Consider the following 18,625-nt stretch of genomic DNA (forward strand, 5'->3'; position numbering starts at 1 on the left):
ATAAGAAGAGTTGAGACCACTCCCTTGTATCACATGCATGCATCTTTCTCACTTTTGTAATAAATATGAGAAAACAAGACAAAAAATTGCACGTTTCAACTGATTTCTTTATTAATGTTTCCCTCTGTTACAGATACCCACTTCAAGTACAAAGACCTGAGGACTTTCACACCTAAACAATGAATAAGTATTGGAAAAGATGATACAATGCAGTTTCTCACACAGAATTTTAACCTGATTCATTTTAATCACATAATCTCTCATTTCTAAGAAAAGGTAATCAAAGAAGAGAATGTAAAATGGAAATAATCAGAGCTCCAAAATAAATATATTAAGGGAGTGAAGAGAAGTCTCACCAATTGTTAAGTATGGTGAGAAATATATAAAGAGTAATTATTTGATGTGGCAGAGGTTTTAGCTAACACTATAGTGGTAATCATTTTGCAATATATAAGTGTATCAAATCAACACATGGTATGCCTTAAACTTACACAATGTTATATGTCAATTACATCTTAATAAAACTAGATTTAAAAAAGAATGATTGAAGAGCCTATGGACAACTATCAAACTGTACTAGGCTATCTCTGTCTCTGCTTATTTGAAATAAAATCTATTTCAAACAAACCAATTTTCTCAACAAAATTTTTTCCTTATATAATGGTACACATCTATGAAATATTTATTTTGCTGTTTTGTACTGGTATTTAGGACAAAATTGTGAATAATCTTTGTTATTTTGATTTAAATTATGGAGAAAATTTAAAAGCCAAATGTATTTGCATTTGAGATCAGAAAATGAAGATTTCTAAGATCTTGAGTTTTCTGCTGACTTTAATGAAAATGCTTTGCAATAATTTTATAAAAGGCAAATACCCTGGTAAACTTCACAAAAGCTTCTTCTTTAGTTCTTATAAAAGTTCACTACAGAAGACAGGTAGTACTTCAGAAGATGGCAAATATATTTATACCTGAACTTGAAAAAAAAATGTAGTCCAAGGACGCAGTTGTTCGTGGTAGATCACATGCTAAATTAATCCCAAAACCACTAAGACATTTGAGTCTAGCTGACTTTTCTCAGTTACAAGAACATTCCTGGCTCACTGGATATTTCCATTCTTGTTCAGAATCTCACGTATACAGAGTTATTCAATTTGTTCTTGATAATCACAGTGGATTATGTATTATTATTGTTACATGGCAGATTCATGCATATATGTTAAATGAATGGACAAAAGACTCACCTAGGGCTTCCCTGGTGGCGCAGTGGTTGAGTGTCCGCCTGCCGATGCAGGGGACACGGGTTCGTGCCCCGTTCCGGGAAGATCCCACATGCCGCGGAGCGGCTAGGCCCGTGAGCCATGGCCGCTGAGCCTGCGCGTCCAGAGCCTGTACTCCGCAACGGGAGAGGCCACAACAGTGAGAGGCCCGCGTACTGCAAAAAAAAGAACCAAAAAGTGTGAGATCAAACGTTTCTAAACCCATCTAAATTCATTCATGATTTTTAACTTTTAGACAGATATTGGCTTTCCAATAGACACAATTTTTTTTAGCTTATTTGTTCTATCAGGATAAGACAGGACAAGAACAAGGACAATTTGGTTTGGATTTAATGCAAGATTGATCTCATAGAACTTCTGATATTTTTACTCATATTTGAGATAAAAAAATCTTTAAAGAGATGTGGATAGTGGCTACATAGAAAAACCAGTCAGTATTCTGACATTCTGCCTCATATTCAAGACTTGAATGTTATGTTTCTGATACAAAGTCAACATTTTAAGCTGTTGAAGTTGAAAGCACGTATTTGTAATATGTGCAATAAGTTTCTTTAGCATTCACAATCCCCAAATTCATCCCTTTCTCCTTTTGGAAAGCAGTTGCAAATGAATTTCTGATGGAGGAATAATCAAATCCAAAGGACACAAACCGTATTTGCTCAAAGTGGGTGAAATAGAAAATTTTGAGTACTGCGGAAAAGATCTATCAAATGGATTATTTTCTGCCCATCAAATTCAAAATCACTCAAGTGAAGACAATGAAATGTATTAATTACCTTAATTTTATGAATAAGGCTTAAATGGTCTACTGCCAGCAGAAGTGTGAATTTCCTTGGTTATTTAAAGTTTACTGTTATTTTCTCTGTTGCATGATTTTGGTATCTATTTAAGGGTGTAGCAAAATTTAATCATTGAAATCATGGCCTAATTCACAACTTAAAAAGCTCCTGTCAAATCTTTTAATATTAATTTGAACGTATATTTATCTACAAAGTCCTAACAAAAATTAAACTTCTCATCAAGGACAAAAGAAATAATGAACATGGCTTAATGTGAAGCTTATGCAAAATGTAGAAGACTTATTTTACATGATGTTAACTTAAAATCAGCAAGGCTTTTTTTGAATTATGCATTACATCTAGAAACCTAGTGGAATCAAAAAAGTTTTTCCAATAATAATTATAAATTGATAAACTAGTGAGACCATTAAATGAGATTTTTTATCATAATTAAAAATGACAGACCATATGTGGTGTTCTACTTTATTGAGATGTTAAATTAAGTGATTTTATACAAATTTTGAATAGCCAAAGCATTAATAATATAGTATTGTTCTTCCTTTTTTGTATCAATTCTCCCTGGAGACATATGACAATTTTTAAAGAAAGCCTCTCTTAGTTGCAAAATGAAAAGACCAGAAAATTGTATGATCTTTCTTCTTTTTTTTGGCTGCGTTGGGTCTTCGTTGCTGTACTCGGGCTTTCTCTAGTTGCGACGAGTGGGGGCTACTTTTTGTTGCAGTGTGCGGACTTCTCATTGCAGTGGCTTCTCTTGTTGCAGAGCATGGGCTCTAGGTGCGTGGGCTTTAGTAGTTGTGGCACGTGGTCTCAGTAGCTGTGGCACGCAGGCTCTAGAGCACAGGCTTCAGTAGTTGTGGCACGTGGGCTCAGCAGTGGTGGTTCGCAGGCTCTAGAGCGCAGGCTCAGTAGTTGTGGCACACGGGCTTAGTTGCTCCACGGCATGTGGGATCTTCCCGGACCAGGGCTCGAACCCGTGTCCCCTGCATTTGCAGGCGGATTCTTAACAACTGCGCCACCAGGGAAGTCCAGTATGCTCTTTTTATTAGTTTTCCTTCTTATTCTAGAGAGTAGCAACATGTGAAGACTATTATAACTGCTATGATGTAATGAGACTGCTTTCTTTCTGCTGGAATTTCTCCTCATCTAAGCATAAAATGATTAAAGTTACAAAAATGAGTTTATGCTTTAGTCCAAATATGAGTCAATACATGATCTTCATGGGATTCTGAAAAGTGTAGACAGGTTCAAAAAAAATCCCAAACTGTTAGCATTCTGGTTTGTTCTACCTGTAATTGTTGGCATGTGTATGATTTTGAGGGAAGGGGCTGTTTTGTTGAGAGCTGTATTGCCAGTTTTCATCACAGTGCTCTGAACAAAGTAAAGGCTCATGAAATGTGCTCACTGAATAAATGCACAGACACACATACTGAAATGGGGTCAGATTGTTAGCATACGCCTTTCTTTTTACCTGTAACAGTAAATATAAGAAGGTTCTTAAATATTCTTCTGAAAATGTTATTTGAGGGCTGCATTATATTACAATTTGGGGGTATGACTTATAATTTATCTAATTAGTATTCTGGGGCACCATGGTTGTTCCCACTTTTCCTAAATAGTATTTTTGGGACGCTATTGTCATTCTCAATTTTTCATAGTTCATAAACGTAGAATAACCTGGAGAGAGGTAGACACTAAATAAACGTTGTAAAATCATATTTATCCCTTTATCTATTTAATTCATACCACATACATGGAAACGTATTTGTGAGTTCTCTCTACAAATAGGGAAGATCAAATCAATTATTACTGCAAGGTTGGAGCGGGGACATAAGAGAATCCAGGACAAATCAATATTACCATCTATACTCCATGGACATGCATTATAATTTGTGAAGGGTTATTTGAATGTACATTATTATTTCTTTAAGTCTGTAAATTTCCATTTAAAATATCACCTATTTCCTGAATGAACTGCCAAGAATTAAAGAATATTAATGATTCCATTTTGGTTTGCCAGAACACTAGTGCTCAACTTGTTACAGATTGAAATTAATAGTACAAAAACTCCATTCAGATGAAGAAGGATCTCAGTAATTAATTTTCCTTTTTCTGAAAACACTGAAATGAACACAGATAATCTACAGTTCTCCAAGAAAGATCTTTCAGATGCCAAAGAGGAATTCTTATCTTGGAAGAGGAAAGAAACCCAACAGGAAAGGAATTGTGAAACGAATAAAGGTCAGTGATGAATCTGAACTGGTGATAGTATTTTGGGGTTCTATTTACTTTTTCGTTAGGCTGCTTTAGGGTTTGTTGGTTCTTAAATGATGTCTGACAGGCAGCCCTCTATTGTTTCCTTCCCTCTTTCCATTGCAAATGCTCATTAAGTTAAGCCTTTTAGTTAGATAGTGTAAGACATTTGTTACTGGGTAGAGCAAAGCCCTATTTCAGGGCAGCTAACAATAGCTGAATACAACAGAAGTGTCTCTGGCAAAACTGAAACCAAGATTCATTAAATCCAAGAAATGTGGATTTAAAATGGGAGGGATTTTAAAGATCATCCCGGTTCACTGCTTTAGCATCTGGACTTCTGAACTATTAGAGGACTTTAAAGGAGCAATGAGTAGAAAGTGGGGTTCTAAACCATTTTCAACTTTTCAAAAAGCTTAAAACGTTGGACAGTTACTCATGAGAAATCTGCACTGACTCCTTCCTTTTGCTTAGGATTATATGAATTTAGTTAGACAGCACTAATTATATTAATCAGACCAAAACCACTTATTAACTGTTGTTTTCAATAAATAAAAATGAGAAACAAATTCTTATTTAATAGGTGAAATTTCACAGGTATAACCTTTTCTTTTTTTTTTTTTTTTTGCAGTACGCGGACCTCTCACTGTTGTGGCCTCTCCCGTTGTGGAGCACAGGCTCCGGACGCGCAGGCTCAGCGGCCATGGCTCACCGGCCCAGCTGCTCCGCGGCATGTGGGATCCCCCCAGACCGGGGCACGAACCCACGTCCCCTGCATCGGCAGGCGGACTCTCAACCACTGCGCCACCAGGGAAGCCCGGTATAACCTTTTCAAACTAATCAGTGGTGAAAACTTGGCAACAGATGGTCTATAGATGACAGTCCAGAGAAGTTAAGAGCCTGACAAGATTAAGTGAATTAGTGTGAAGGCAGGGACTGGATATCCAGTTTGCTGACTTCCAGTAGGGGGGATGCAGGGTTAGCAACTTCATCTTCTAGTTCTGCCTCTTCTTCCAAACTTCTTAGAGGCTGGTGCCACCCCACTGCAGTCTGTGAGGGGCCCTCCCCAGATGTGGGCTTCTTACTTCTGTACCTGGGAACCCTGCACAGTCCTCTATTTCCAATAAAACATCACTGAAGATTTTATACTAATTTGTTTTTTTTTTTTTGGCTGCGTCGTGCGACATGTAGGATCTTAGTACCCCAACCAGGGATCGAACCCGTGCCCCCTGCAGTGGAAGCGTGGAGTCTTAACCACTGGACTGCCAGGGAAGTCCCAGACTTTATACTGATTTTAAATATTCATAACAACAAAATGTTACCTTCTTTCTACACTTATTTGCATTTTCTGAAGGTCTAAGGCCTTGCAACAAAGAACTGAAGCTCTTCCAAGAGAGGTTCAACCTCTCACTAGGTATTCTTTTGGCAGAGAGGAATTTCTGGTAAAGAGCCAATGATTACGGCCAGTATGAAGTGGATTTTAACTTTCCAAAAGAACATTGATCTATTTAGAGTGGATCTAGGGAAATCGTGTTATGAATATTTGCAGTGTTGGCTTCCCTCATAAGGGAAGTAACTGAATTGTGCCATGGGGTTTAACCCCCTCTGCCGTGATACTGCAGGTATGGTCTGGTTCTGAAAGACCGGTTTTATCACTATCTTACAATAAGCAAGTGTTGTGTCAGAAAGACTGAGGGATACATGGAAGCCAGGTTTCAGTAAATTTTAAGTACCTAATGTGTGTCCTCTCTATAAGAACCAAAGCTTATTTTCTGAGGTAGATAAATTATGATGTGTATCACATACTTGTTTTGTGACCTTAGAGTAGGAAGTACTTTGCACATTCAATACTGAAAATTCAGTGCTTTCAAATAGGTGTCAGTTTTAGTCTGTGGAACCATAAAGTAAGCATTTAAAATATCTCACCAAATACACTGGTATAAAACATGCATTTTGATTTACATTTAGATTTAATAAAACCATAGGGACACATTAGTAGTGTATTACATCATTATTCTTTGTTCAAATTGCTGTTACATGAAGAAGAGACAGGTATGTGGAGTCATATAAGCCCATTCCAAAATTAGATCCTATCCAATATTAAGAAAAAATTTCCTTGATGACTCTCTGAACAACTAATGGCTAGTGAATAACTTATTAAATATAACTACTTCTGAATGATATAAGCATTGGGAAATCCGTACCTTTATTTGTATTTTAGTTTTAAGTGACTCAAATGCAGAAACTGAAGAGACTTCTATAAACTGACTACAATGCAAAAAAATTCTCCATAAAATTTACATACAATTGTTTCTTCCTTTTCCACCATTGTTTCAGAGTTGTGGATTTTAATCAGAAAAAATATTTCCAACTTTCTCAGTGATTGCACACTTGGACGTTCAGATTCCTCCTCTTGTCACTTAGTCAAGCTATCCCTCTACTTAAAAATAAAAGTCAGCCCTACAGACCCATAATGACTGTTGTTTATCTTACGTTTCTTTGTTTCTCGTATTTTTCACAATAAAAATGAGATATTGAGAAAATGAGATGAAATAATAAAACTATCCAAGATAATCCTCTTAGGAGAGGATTCTTTGGTCAATTGGTCCAATGATATTCACTCCATTCCATTCCCGTTTTTGTAACAGCTTCACTAGACTGGGTCTGGAGTGACCCCAAGTGTGTAGCTGTTTCCCTTGGCACCACAGCAGCAGAGCTTGCTTGGATGTTAAGGAATCCAAAATAGAAGGATAAATAAATTTCAAATCTTGTTTCTAAGAGAATAGCAATAAAGACTGGTTTTTGTCACCAAAGCTTAGTAATCATATCTAATCCTTTATGAGGATTTCCTATGTGCCAAATTCTAAATGTTTTACATATATTATTTCATTTAATCCACTCTGCCCTACCCTTCCACTTCCCCATGGTTTTCTGAAGTGGGCACTATTACTATTCCCAGTTTTCATGTGAGGCTAACCAATTTGCCTAAGGTCAAACAACTAGTTTGGGGGTGTAGACAGGGGTTGAATTCATGCAGTCCAGAGCAAGAGCCCAAGGATCCAATGCTGCTAAAGCTCCCTCCCAGGTGATTATAATACGAAGCCAAGGCCAAGAACCACAGACTGGCTCAGATTCTAGTTCAAGGTGCTTCAAATCAAATGCTTTCAAGACCAGGCAGTTAAATTAAATGAAGCAAGCAGATACAGACTTCAAACTCTAAATAATTTCTAAAATAATGGTTCTGAATCTTTTACCTGAAACGTATCACCTGGGGAGACTGCTAAAAATGTAAATTACTGAGCTTCAGACCCATAGAATCTTTGTTCAATCTGCATCAAAGTTACCTAGGTTTTAATTTATTCATTTATTTTAACATCTCTTCAAATATTTTCTCAGTCCCTTTCTTTTTCTCTTCTCCTTCTGGGTCCCCTATAATTCGAATGTTAGTGCATTTAACGTTGTCCCAGAGGTCTTTGAGACTGTCCTCAATTCTTTTCATTCTTCTTACTTTATTCTGCTCTGCGGCAGTCACTTCCACTATTTTATCTTCCAGGTCACTTGTCCATTCTTCTGCCTCTGTTATTCTGCTATTGATTCCTTCTAGAGAATTTTCAATTTCATTTATTGTGTTGTTCATCATTGTTTGTTTACTCTTTAGTTCTTCTAGGTCCTTGTTAAACGTTTCTTGTATTGTCTCCATTCTATTTCCAAGATTTTGGATCATCCTTACTATCATTATTATGAATTCTTTTTCAGGTAGACTGCCTATTTCCTCTTCATTTGTTTGGTCTGGTGGGTTTTCACCTTGCTCCTTTATCTGCTGCATATTTCTCTGTTTTCTCATTTTGTTTAACTTACTGTGTTTGGGGTCTCTTTTTTGAAGGCTGCAGGTTCATAGTTCCCATTATTTTCGGTGTCTGCCCCCAGTGGGTAAGGTTGGTTCAGTGGGTTGTGTAGGCTTCCTGGTTGGGGGGACTAGTGCTTGTGTTCTGGTGGGTGGGGCTGGATCTTGTCCTTTCCGTGGGCAGGCCCACATCCAGTGGTGTTTTGGGATGTCTGTGAACTTAGGATGACTTTAGGTAGCCTCTCTGCGAATGGGTGGGATTGTGTTCCTGTCTTGCTAGTTGTTTGGCATGGGGCGTCCAGCACTGGAGCTTGCTGTTGGGTGGAGCTGGGTCTTAGTGTTGAGATGGAGATCTCTGGGAGAGCTGTCGCCAATTGATGTTACGTGGGGCGGGGAGGTCTCTGGTGGTCCAGTGTCCTGGACTCGGCCCTCCCCCCCTGGATGCTCAGGCCTGACAGCGGGCTGGAGCACCCAGACCCTGCCAGCCACACAGCTCAGAAGGAAAGGAAGAAAAAAACAAAAACAAAAAAAACAAACAGACAGAACCCTAGGACAAATGGTAAAAGCAAACCTATACAGACAAAATCACACAAAGAAGCAAACACATACACACTCACAAAAAGAGAAAAAGGAGAAAATATATATTTACATATACATTAAAAAAAAAGGAAGAGAGCAACCAAACCAATAAACAAATCCACCAATGATAATAAGCACTAAATATTAAACTAAGATACACATAAAACCAGAAACAAATTAGATGCAGAAAGCAAACCCCAAGTCTACAGTTGCTCCCAAAGTCCCCCTCCTCAATTTGGGATGATTCATTGTCTATTCAGGTATTCCACAGATGCAGGGTACATCAAGGTGATTGTGGAGCTTTAATCCGCTGCTCCTGAGGCTGCTGGGAGAGATTTCCCTTTCTCTTTTTTGTTCTCACAGCTCCCGGGGCTCAGCTTTGGTTTTGGCCCCGCCTCTGCGTGTAGGTCACTGGAGGGCATCTGTTCTTCTCTCAGACAGGACGGGGTTAAAGGAGCAGCTGATTCGGGGGCTCTGGCTCACTCAGGCCGTAGAGAGGGAGGGGTATGGATGCAGGGCAAGTCTGAGGAGGCAGAGGCTGGCGTGACGTTGCACCAGCCTGAGGTGCGCCGTGCATTCTCCTGGGGAAGTTGTCCCTGGATCCCGGGACCCTGGCAGTGGCGGGCTGCACAGGCTCCCGGAAGGGGGGTGTGGATAGTGACCTGTGCTCGCACACAGGCTTCTTGGTGGCAGCAGCAGCAGCCTTAGCCTACGTCTCATGCCCGTCTCTGGGGTCCGCACTGGTAGCCATGGCTCACGCCGTCTCTGGAGCTCATTTAGTTGGTGCTCTGCCTTCTGTGGCCACACAGGGAAGGAATCCACTCTCCTTGTGCACCCAAAACAATGGTCTCTTGCCTCTTGGGCAAGTCCAGACTTTTCCCGGACTCCCTCCCGGCTAGCCGTGGCGCACTAACCCGCTGCAGGCTGTGTTCACGCTGCCAACACCAGTCCTCTCCCTGCGATCCGACCGAAGCCAGAGCCTCAGCTCCCATCCCTGCCCGCCCCGGCGGGGGAGCAGACAAGCCTCTCGGGCTGGTGAGTGCCGGTCGGCACCGATCCTCTGTGCGGGAATCTCTTCACTTTGCCCCCCGCACCCCCGCTGCTGCGCTCTCTTCCATGGCTCTGAAGCTTCTCCGCTCCGCCCTCCGCAGTCTCCGCCCGCGAAGGGGCTTCCTAGTGTGTGGAAACCTTTCCTCCTTCACAGCTCCCTCCCACTGGTACAGGTCCCGTCTCTATTCTTTTGTCTCTGTTTTTTCTTTTTTTCTTTTGCCCTACCCAGGTACGTGGGGAGTTTCTTACCTTTTGGGAGGTCTGAGGTCTTCTGCCAGCGTTCAGTAGGTGTTCTGTAGGAGTTGTTCCACATGTAGATGTATTTTTGATGTATTTATGGGGAGGAAGTTGATCTCCACATCGTACTCCTCTGCCATCTTGAAGGTCCCTAGGTTTTATTTTTAAATGCAAATTTCTGCGTGCCAGAAATCCCTTTAAATGCTAGTATCACTTTAGGTGCTAATAAATTCTAGTATTGTCAGATTTTGAGTCTCAAATACTTTGTTGGTTCTAGGAATATTACCAAGCAACTATTATATGCCAGGAACTTCTAGGCACTGGGTAAATAGCAGTGAACAAATAAAACTCCCTGTTTCTAAGGAGCTCATTTTTCTTTAGGAAAGCGAAACAGTATGAAATAGTAAAACGATGTCAGATGGATAAGTGCAATAGAGAAAATTAAGTCAGGGGTGGGAATGAAGCATGATGGGGTAGAGTGGTCTTTACATGATCAGGGGAGGCCTTCCCATAAGGTTAGGAAGGCCTAACCTTATATGTTACAGAGGATCGGGGGGGCGGGGGGGGGAGGTGGGAAACAAGGAACCTGGAAGAGTTCAACAATGTCCAGACTAAAGTAACAACATCAAGTTACAAAGTCCATGAAGGGAGAGACTGCCTGGTACGCAAACAAGGGGACCAGTGGAGAGGAGTGGGAAGAAAAATGTAATAGTAAAATATGTCAGAGAGGTAGTAAGGAAATGGCTCGTGTTGGGCGGTGAAGGCCATGGTAAGCTCACTGGGTGACATTAGAGAGCACTGGGAAATGATGGTATTGGCCTTACGTTTCAATCAATCAGTCCGGCTGCTGTATGCAGAATATTCCATGTGCAGAAATTGTGGAAACAGAAAGGCCAGTTGGGGAGATATGGCTGTAGTCAAGGCAGAAGATGGTTGCATGGCCAGCATGGTAGCAGAGGAGGTGCTAAGTAGTAGTCAGATTCTGGATGAACTTTAAAGAGCGATCTATGATGATTTTTCAAGTGGATTGGCTGTGGGCTGTTAATGAAAGAGAGGAATCAAGATGAGTAGATCTCATGTTTGGGCAGTTAGTGCTTAGTAAATCTGGTGTAGGTAAAATACTCTCCCAGCAAATTCCCAGTTGGGCACCAGTGTGAAGTTTGTTTTACTTATGACTAAAGCAATACCTTCCCTGGACCACTGAAGGTGAAATACTGGAGCATATTATCTTCCTAAGGACTGAGATTCATTAAAACCCGTATTCTTCCTGACATGAAACATTGAATACAAGACATCTCTTTTATTTCATTACCTGCAACTAGAAAAGAAAAAGGTAAAAAGAGCTCATTTTCTCACTGATATTTGCATCTGAAGGGAATTGATTTTTTTTTCTCCTGTGGTAATTCATTAATGCTTCTAATAATTCTTGAATATGCACAGGTATTTGAAACACTTTAATCACTAATAACAAAACAAATCAAAAAAAGTGCCTCATATAAAAGCCAAAAGGTGGATAGCCAATGGGAAATTCCCTGCTTTATTTCTTCCATTTGCAGAGCTTACCTCTCTCACCATTTTGGATCAAGTTTCAAGTACTATTAATTCAAAACTTGTTGTTTCACATTTTTAAAAAATCCACCTTGTCTTAAAATAGAGACTAATAAAAGGTTTGTATCTAATAACATCATTCTTGTTATTTAATAAGAACTATGTAACCTGTTGCATCTTCATGTAGAAGTATTGTTCAAAACCTGTAGTAGCCCATAGGTTAGGAATTGCTCTTCTCTTTATTTAGCTCCTGTCTTCTTGCCCTAATTCTAAAGGTTGTGTCCCATGTCCGTCTTTTATTATAAACCACATCCAACTCTTTCTGGATAGACATAGTATGAATTATAAATGAATGTATGAGCTGACTTTTAAGTGCCTATTCTGTACTCTGTATTCTTTATCTTAACCTCTATTTAAGCTTTGATCATTGTGCAGAAATATTTGTTAATGATTCCAAAATTTAAGGGCAAGTTTATCATTCCAGAACCCCATCTAATGGGGAATAAGCACATAGGACTTCCTATCCAACCCCATAAAACCACAACCATGCCTATCTATCACAAGCAATATTTTCATCTGACTCCAACAATTGTGATTTTTAAATGTTACCTTTCCTATGAACTCTAATGGCAGCTTGGGACAGAAAATCATTTATGAGGTAGCTAAACTTGGCAAGAGAAAATCTAGAAGGACTTTGCCCTCTAAGGGAGGACAAAAATCTGCTGAGGAATGGAGTTATATGTAAAGACAAATCGGCTTTTATCTGGAAGTTCATATTTCACAGAAGGGAAAAATCATTCTGAAGGTACAGGAAAAAAAATAATAAAGGTACATACCAGGGCTTCAGGGTTGTATATGAAAAGGTACCTGTTTAGAAACTGCAACAATATTTGATGGAATATTTTATTAATAGAGATAAGGCTTCAATAAACACATGCTCCACATCTTCAAAGTATTGTGAATAGATGAAATAAAAGAAACTCTCACACAAGTTGCAAATGTCTTTCTTTGGCAGTTGTGGACGAGGTTGTCAGGTAAATTCCAACATAGTGCCCTGCAAAGTGAACTCAAAGCAGAGAACAAACGCACACACACACACATACACATAAATACAAATGTGACTTTGTGGCCTAGATTTCAAGGGGAAAAAAACAGACATTCATCAGAATGTTGTTATGGTCTAAAAATAGCAGAGGCGTCTCTGAACTATCCACGTTGCACCAATCAGCACATCTGAGGGAGCATCAGGACACTGATGCATTATCCTTATCATTGTAATTGATGCCTAATAGTTCTCTACCCGTCAAATGCAGCCCTGAATGGAAGGGCCATTAATCTCCATGTAAGATGATCATCGCTCTGAAAGCCTAAGTGATCTCAAACTTTCTAACAGCTTAAATCACAACACTGCAGGGAAAAATAATACACAGGGCTACTGATTCATTTCCTGACTGCCAAAAGATATGATCTCACATACCTGAGCACGCTGGTGAGTTCCGATACTATTTCCAAGTACCCGAGGGAAGAGAAGAAAGATCACTCTGCCCAGATTTTACAAGCTGTCTAGTTCCCCTCTTTCTAGAGTGGGTGGGAGGCTTTGCCACTATCCGGAGACACTGAGGGACCAGCAGAGGAAGAAGTTTTTTTATTTCACCTAAAATGATGTTCTAGAACTTGAGTGTGACTCATCGTATCGTTCATAGAACCTGAATTTCCTAATGAAAAGCACTACAGGAGGCGTTTTCCTTTTTTATATTAACATAATTCTTTTCACAATGAGTTCTTTAAAGCATAAAAGAATATTTCAAGACAGCTATGTCACGGCAGCGTCCTAACCTGTATTAGGAAGTCTGGACAGACTTTCAAAATTCCGATCACTTGGAAAACTCCAGGAGATATAGTGAAACCAGGTCTCAGGGGCTCCAGATTTATTTAAAGGGAAAATACACCAGATAAAATACAAACTGGGTAATAAAAATAATATTATGAATAACTATAAGGTAATAAAGTCAACAACAGTATACATTCTATAAAAATATGAAATTCCAAAATTGGCATAAGAAGAACACTTAGACCCCAAACCACTATAAAAATAGAAAATGAAATGATAGGAGAATTCCCCACTAAAAAGGGACTTATGCTGAATGATTACAAACAAGTTTCTCTATGTGTACTGACATAAAGAACCAAAATCCACTCTACGAAGTGACAGAGGCAAGTTGCAAAATATATTCATAGCATAATGCTATTTAAAAAATATATATATATTCACATACTTACATGTTCTCTGGGAAAACAGTCTGGAAAATTATACACCAAATTGTTAAAAGTGGTTTCCTCTGGGGTACTAGTTAAAGCACGAATTAGTTCAACCTTATATACTTTATGCTGTTTCAAATTCTTACAAGTACATATCACTTTCATTAAAAAAAAATTCTAGATGAAAACAAAACTTGATGAAATGCATGGTCAAAATTCAAAATACTGAAAATAATCAGAAGAATGTAGCATTTTCCCCAGATATCAATGAAAGCTTCCACAGAGTATAGAAGAGATTGGCTGGATTGAGAGTCACAATTAGTGACAAATGCATGCTTTGACTTCAGAAACAAAAGAACAGTCAGCTGGGGAACAGGCAGGAGAAAGATTTTGGCCCATTCCTGTGTGTGCAAGTAGCTTGGGTACAGGATCTACAGCTTTGAAAACCGGGCAGCCAGTATTGTGTGGAGACTGCTTTCCCAGGTACTCAAAGATGTATTCAGCTCCTTCTGTTCCATCAACACTGGCCTTTCTCTATTTATTTAGAAACAACACCCAATGTGCAACATGATCAGGGTAAAACGAAATGGGGAATGATGCACTCCTTCTCGGCAGGTGTAGTTCCCTCAAATAAAGCAGTATGAGGTGGCCACAGAAAGAGCCTGTGAGCACTTTTCATTATCACATCTAGATAAAGAGGAATCGGCTGCCTCAGATTTTCTAAGACATGCACTCTCTTCCTCATACAGAACAGCATGGGCGCCTCAAGAGAATCCAGTAGTGTCTGAAACAACGGATGCTGCGGAGACTGGAGACTGAGGAAGAAGCTGTACACAGACTACATTCTTAAATTTGTGTAATTTAAAATCTGACAGGAAGATTCTACCAATATTCACAGACTACAAAGGGGACAGGGCTCAAAATTGGGCAGGATGAACTATCATCTAGTTGTTGCTACAGAAATGGAACTCCCCTTACACTTGGGTTCCCGATTAGGGTAAGGCACATATATCACCACTGGATAAACACTAGGGGCTGACAAACGCTTCTTGTTCAAAACTGAAAAGTTAAAAACAAAAATGATGACAATGTAGGGGTTTACTAAACAAAACAAAAGGTAAAGAGAAATCGTGAAAATTCATAGTTTTACTTTATTAACTGGCAGACAGCACAGGCTGACACGTGTGGCACTCCCTGCACCTCTGACCCTTACTCTCCTAGACTGGGTGCTTCCCGAAGGAAGTGAAAATGCCTCTCTCACTTTTGTGTCCCTAGCATACCACCAATACCAAAATTTTCTTAAAACATTTCTTAAAAGTTTTTCCTTGAATATGTTTTGAACCAAGAGTGTACATCTCCAAAACAGCAGCATCGGTCTCTTTCATTGTCTTGAACAAGCTGATAATTCAGCGATGGGGCAGATGGGTAGTTAGGTCTGGAGATGCGCTAATATACTCAGGAATTCGAATTTAGAATTATTGTGAGCAGAGAAAATCAGATATTCAATCCTTTTGGCCAGTAAGGTGTGAAAAGCCTTTTGGTTCTATCTGTGATATTACTTCAGATATTTAAGGGAGAATTCACTTGCAGAAAACCCCGTACCAGCTTTTGCTCCAGAGGCCTGAAGTGGCTAACAGTGCAGCCCCTGAGCAGAGACTACCTGAATTCAAGTACTGACTGGCATTTAATAATTGTATGCATTCGGTCAAGTCAGCTTATCAGTGAAACCTTAGTTTTCTTATCAGGATGATGGGTTGTTTTGAAACTAAAATACATGTTAAGCGCTTACTTAGTATTGTACCTGGTGTGTAGACAGTCCTAAATATCTGCTATATTGACACACTTGCTTTGATTCTTCACCTCAAATCATGCCTCAGCTCAACATAGGGCAAATAAACGAAACAGTTGAAATGTGTACATTTATTTATTCTTCACTAATATTGAACTAGGCAGATCTGTATCTCTCAGTCTTCAGGAAATAACATACATAAATCTTTACATATATATAAATATACAGAAGCATTTGTATAAAACTGAATATTCATGATTTTAAATTTGACAAATATCATCAGGTAAAAAGCAGACTATCATACTGAGTTAATTTCTCATTCAATGTTCAACCTGAAATTTAAGTATATTTTACATAAGACCCTAACAAAAAGGGTAACATACCTAAGTCACTAACATTGCAGATCTGACCACTTGATTAGGTTGAGGAGGAATGGAATAACTTCTAATATCATGTAGAGAAACAAGCAATCAAAGCACATAATTCAGGTCTGAAAAAATGGATTTATCCTCAATTGGTCAAAGTCAGCACCCAAAGAAAGCAATTCTGCTACTTCCACTTAAAGCAAATCACTCTTTTCAAGCACACTGTAGCTCACTCAGACAAGCACTTCTTCAAGAGTACTTGTTCAAGCAGATCCCTTTGGATGAAAACAAAACAGATCAAATCCTTGTGCTCAGTAAGAGTGGAAGATTTAAGGTAAGGACATTTCCTAATCCCATATACATGCTAAAATCATCCAAATTGCTGATATAAAAATCAGGGCAGAAAAAGCAGCTCAACCAGGCATGATGGATGGCAGAGAAATCAGTGGCTGATACACGGAAAAACCAATAGGGAGAGTGACTTCTAGGGTAGGGTAACAAAATAGCTTCTCCGAAAGGAGGAGAGTAAAGAGTAAATGAAAACACAGTCCTTATTTATTCGATGTCTCTCTTTTATATCCCTCACAGCCATCATACTGAATATTTTGAGCAACAGGAACATTTTTAACTTATAAGAGGGCATTAGGATAACACAATGCCTATCTGTCAAAAAATTTTTAAATACTGGTTAAAATGGAAAACTACAGAGCTAAAATCTCTTATGTCTTTTATAGCAATCGCATAGAAAATAGTCATGTCTTCCAAAATTATAGCATTTTACCTATGGTAAGTTGAATGTCAAAATTAGATAAGATCTTCTGCAACTGTGGTGTCAAAAATCTGATAGCAAATTTGCTGCTCCGCTCCACTTGTGACATTATATGACTTGATGAAGCATTCCAACCATGGATATGCATCTACAAATCAAAAAAAGAAATGCTATTTAACCATCAAAACTAAACAGATAACTCTGAAATATGTATCTAAGCATAATGCTTAGCTAGTAAAATCAACATATTTAATTTAGCTTGAAAAGTAAATAAATACACTCACCACATTTACCATTATCTGCTCTTCCAAATACACACTGGATTCATGTTATTGTTTTGTAGCAATTCTGACTAATTTGAATTTTTCCCCAACAACAGGAAAAAGTCATTAAATGTGGGGTTTTTCAAAATATTTGATAGCAAAGGTAGTAATCTACGTCATTCCCAACTTTTATTCTTTTTTTTCTGCTTATCACTTACTGATCTGCCCGTTTTGTTTTTCTTGGTTGACTGCAAAGAAACCAGGTCGCCCTTATATCTGTCTAGTTGAAATTCCCGTCAGGTACCAGGTGTTGTGTCCAGGCAATGTTGGCAGCCAAGCTTTGGTCATGACCACAGTAAATCTGTTTATAACTTCTCGAACAGTCTGTTAACATTTCTTGAAGTTTGAATTTGAAAGACATTTAATATAGTCCTCACTATTGGCAAGGGTCAAGCAAGACAGGCACTCTCCTACACTGCTGGTAGAACCATAAACAGGTAAAATGCTCTTGAAAAGCAATCTGGCCATATGTAGCAAAAGCCTATCAGGCCTATGCTTTTTCATATGGCAGTTTTTTTTTTTTTTTTTTTTTTGCGGTACGCGGGCCTCTCACTGTTGTGGCCTCTCCCGCTGCGGAGCACAGGCTCCGGACACACAGGCTCAGCGGCCATGGCTCACGGGCCCAGCCACTCCGCGGCATGTGGGATCCTCCCGGACCAGGGCACGAACTCGTGTTCCCTGCATCGGCAGGCGGACTCTCAACCACTGCGCCACCAGGGAAGCCCCGATATGGCAGTTTTATTTGCAGAAATTTATCCAAAAGAATCCAAGCAGCCAACAAAAATAAAAGCTGACATCATATAAAAGTATGTAAGTTAGACTTAGTTATGGATGTACAAAAACTATCTTTTTGGAATTGTTATAAAATGCAAACACTGACCAGGGGAAAATAAAACCTGACTTAAAATAACCTATAAACGTTAAACTGACAACAGTTAGATCTGCAGGTGGTAAAATTTGTTACTGATGAAAAATTGTTAGAAGTCAAGTTATCTTAAAATGACTTAGATCTGCAAGTTTCAATGCAAAGAGAAATAATGGCCACAAAAGGAAAAATCAGTGGCAGTAGGTGTAATCAATACAATTTGACCTGAAGACTGGTTGATGAATCAAATGTTACACAGAAAACAACTAAAGCTGACAAAAATATTCAGTAATATAAAAACTTGTAAAATCTGAAACTAGTTAATATTGAATAGACAATTTATCAATGAATTAAACAGGCTAAATGAGTTTTTTATAGGAAATGTTTCCTGTCAAAATTTCATCCCTGTTGGTTTAATTTCAACTGTTTGTATGCATAAGCATCATATCAAATGTGCTTGTGATCAAAATTGCCTCCCCCTTGTTATATCAATATTTCAAACTATTTTAAAAAACTTTTTCATTTCAGGAATTATGATTCATACCTATTTTATCCCTGCCACTATCTTCATCAGTAGGTAGATCATACAGTATAAACAATCACTTAGTAATTTATTTGGATTCAGATTTCAAAGTTTTTAATACCTCTAAAAGTCCATAGCTTAGCC

The 18,625-nt window shown here is 38.9% G+C and overlaps 1 protein-coding gene and 1 long non-coding RNA gene across 4 annotated transcripts in view; both read right to left on the minus strand.

The window, feature by feature from the left end:
* The window catches only part of LOC137229260 (uncharacterized), a 33,663-nt gene extending 22,811 nt beyond the window's left edge, over window positions 1-10,852 (minus strand). The window contains exons 1-2 of the long non-coding RNA XR_010945611.1: window positions 10,053-10,852; window positions 1,245-1,435 (exon numbers count right to left, since the gene is read on the minus strand). This is a non-coding gene — a long non-coding RNA (uncharacterized lncRNA). The remainder of the gene's footprint in view (window positions 1-1,244; window positions 1,436-10,052) is intronic.
* A 4,900-nt stretch (window positions 10,853-15,752) lies between these two features.
* The window catches only part of POT1 (protection of telomeres 1), a 79,163-nt gene continuing 76,290 nt past the window's right edge, over window positions 15,753-18,625 (minus strand). For all 3 annotated transcript variants that reach the window (XM_067746896.1, XM_067746894.1, XM_067746897.1), the window contains one exon: window positions 15,753-16,918. In XM_067746896.1, the coding sequence (XP_067602997.1) occupies window positions 16,806-16,918 (113 nt within the window). In that variant the 3' untranslated portion in view covers window positions 15,753-16,805. The remainder of the gene's footprint in view (window positions 16,919-18,625) is intronic.

The sequence above is a fragment of the Pseudorca crassidens genome, chromosome 8 (genome assembly GCF_039906515.1).
Source record: "Pseudorca crassidens isolate mPseCra1 chromosome 8, mPseCra1.hap1, whole genome shotgun sequence".
In the NCBI taxonomy this organism is placed as follows: domain Eukaryota; kingdom Metazoa; phylum Chordata; class Mammalia; order Artiodactyla; family Delphinidae; genus Pseudorca; species Pseudorca crassidens.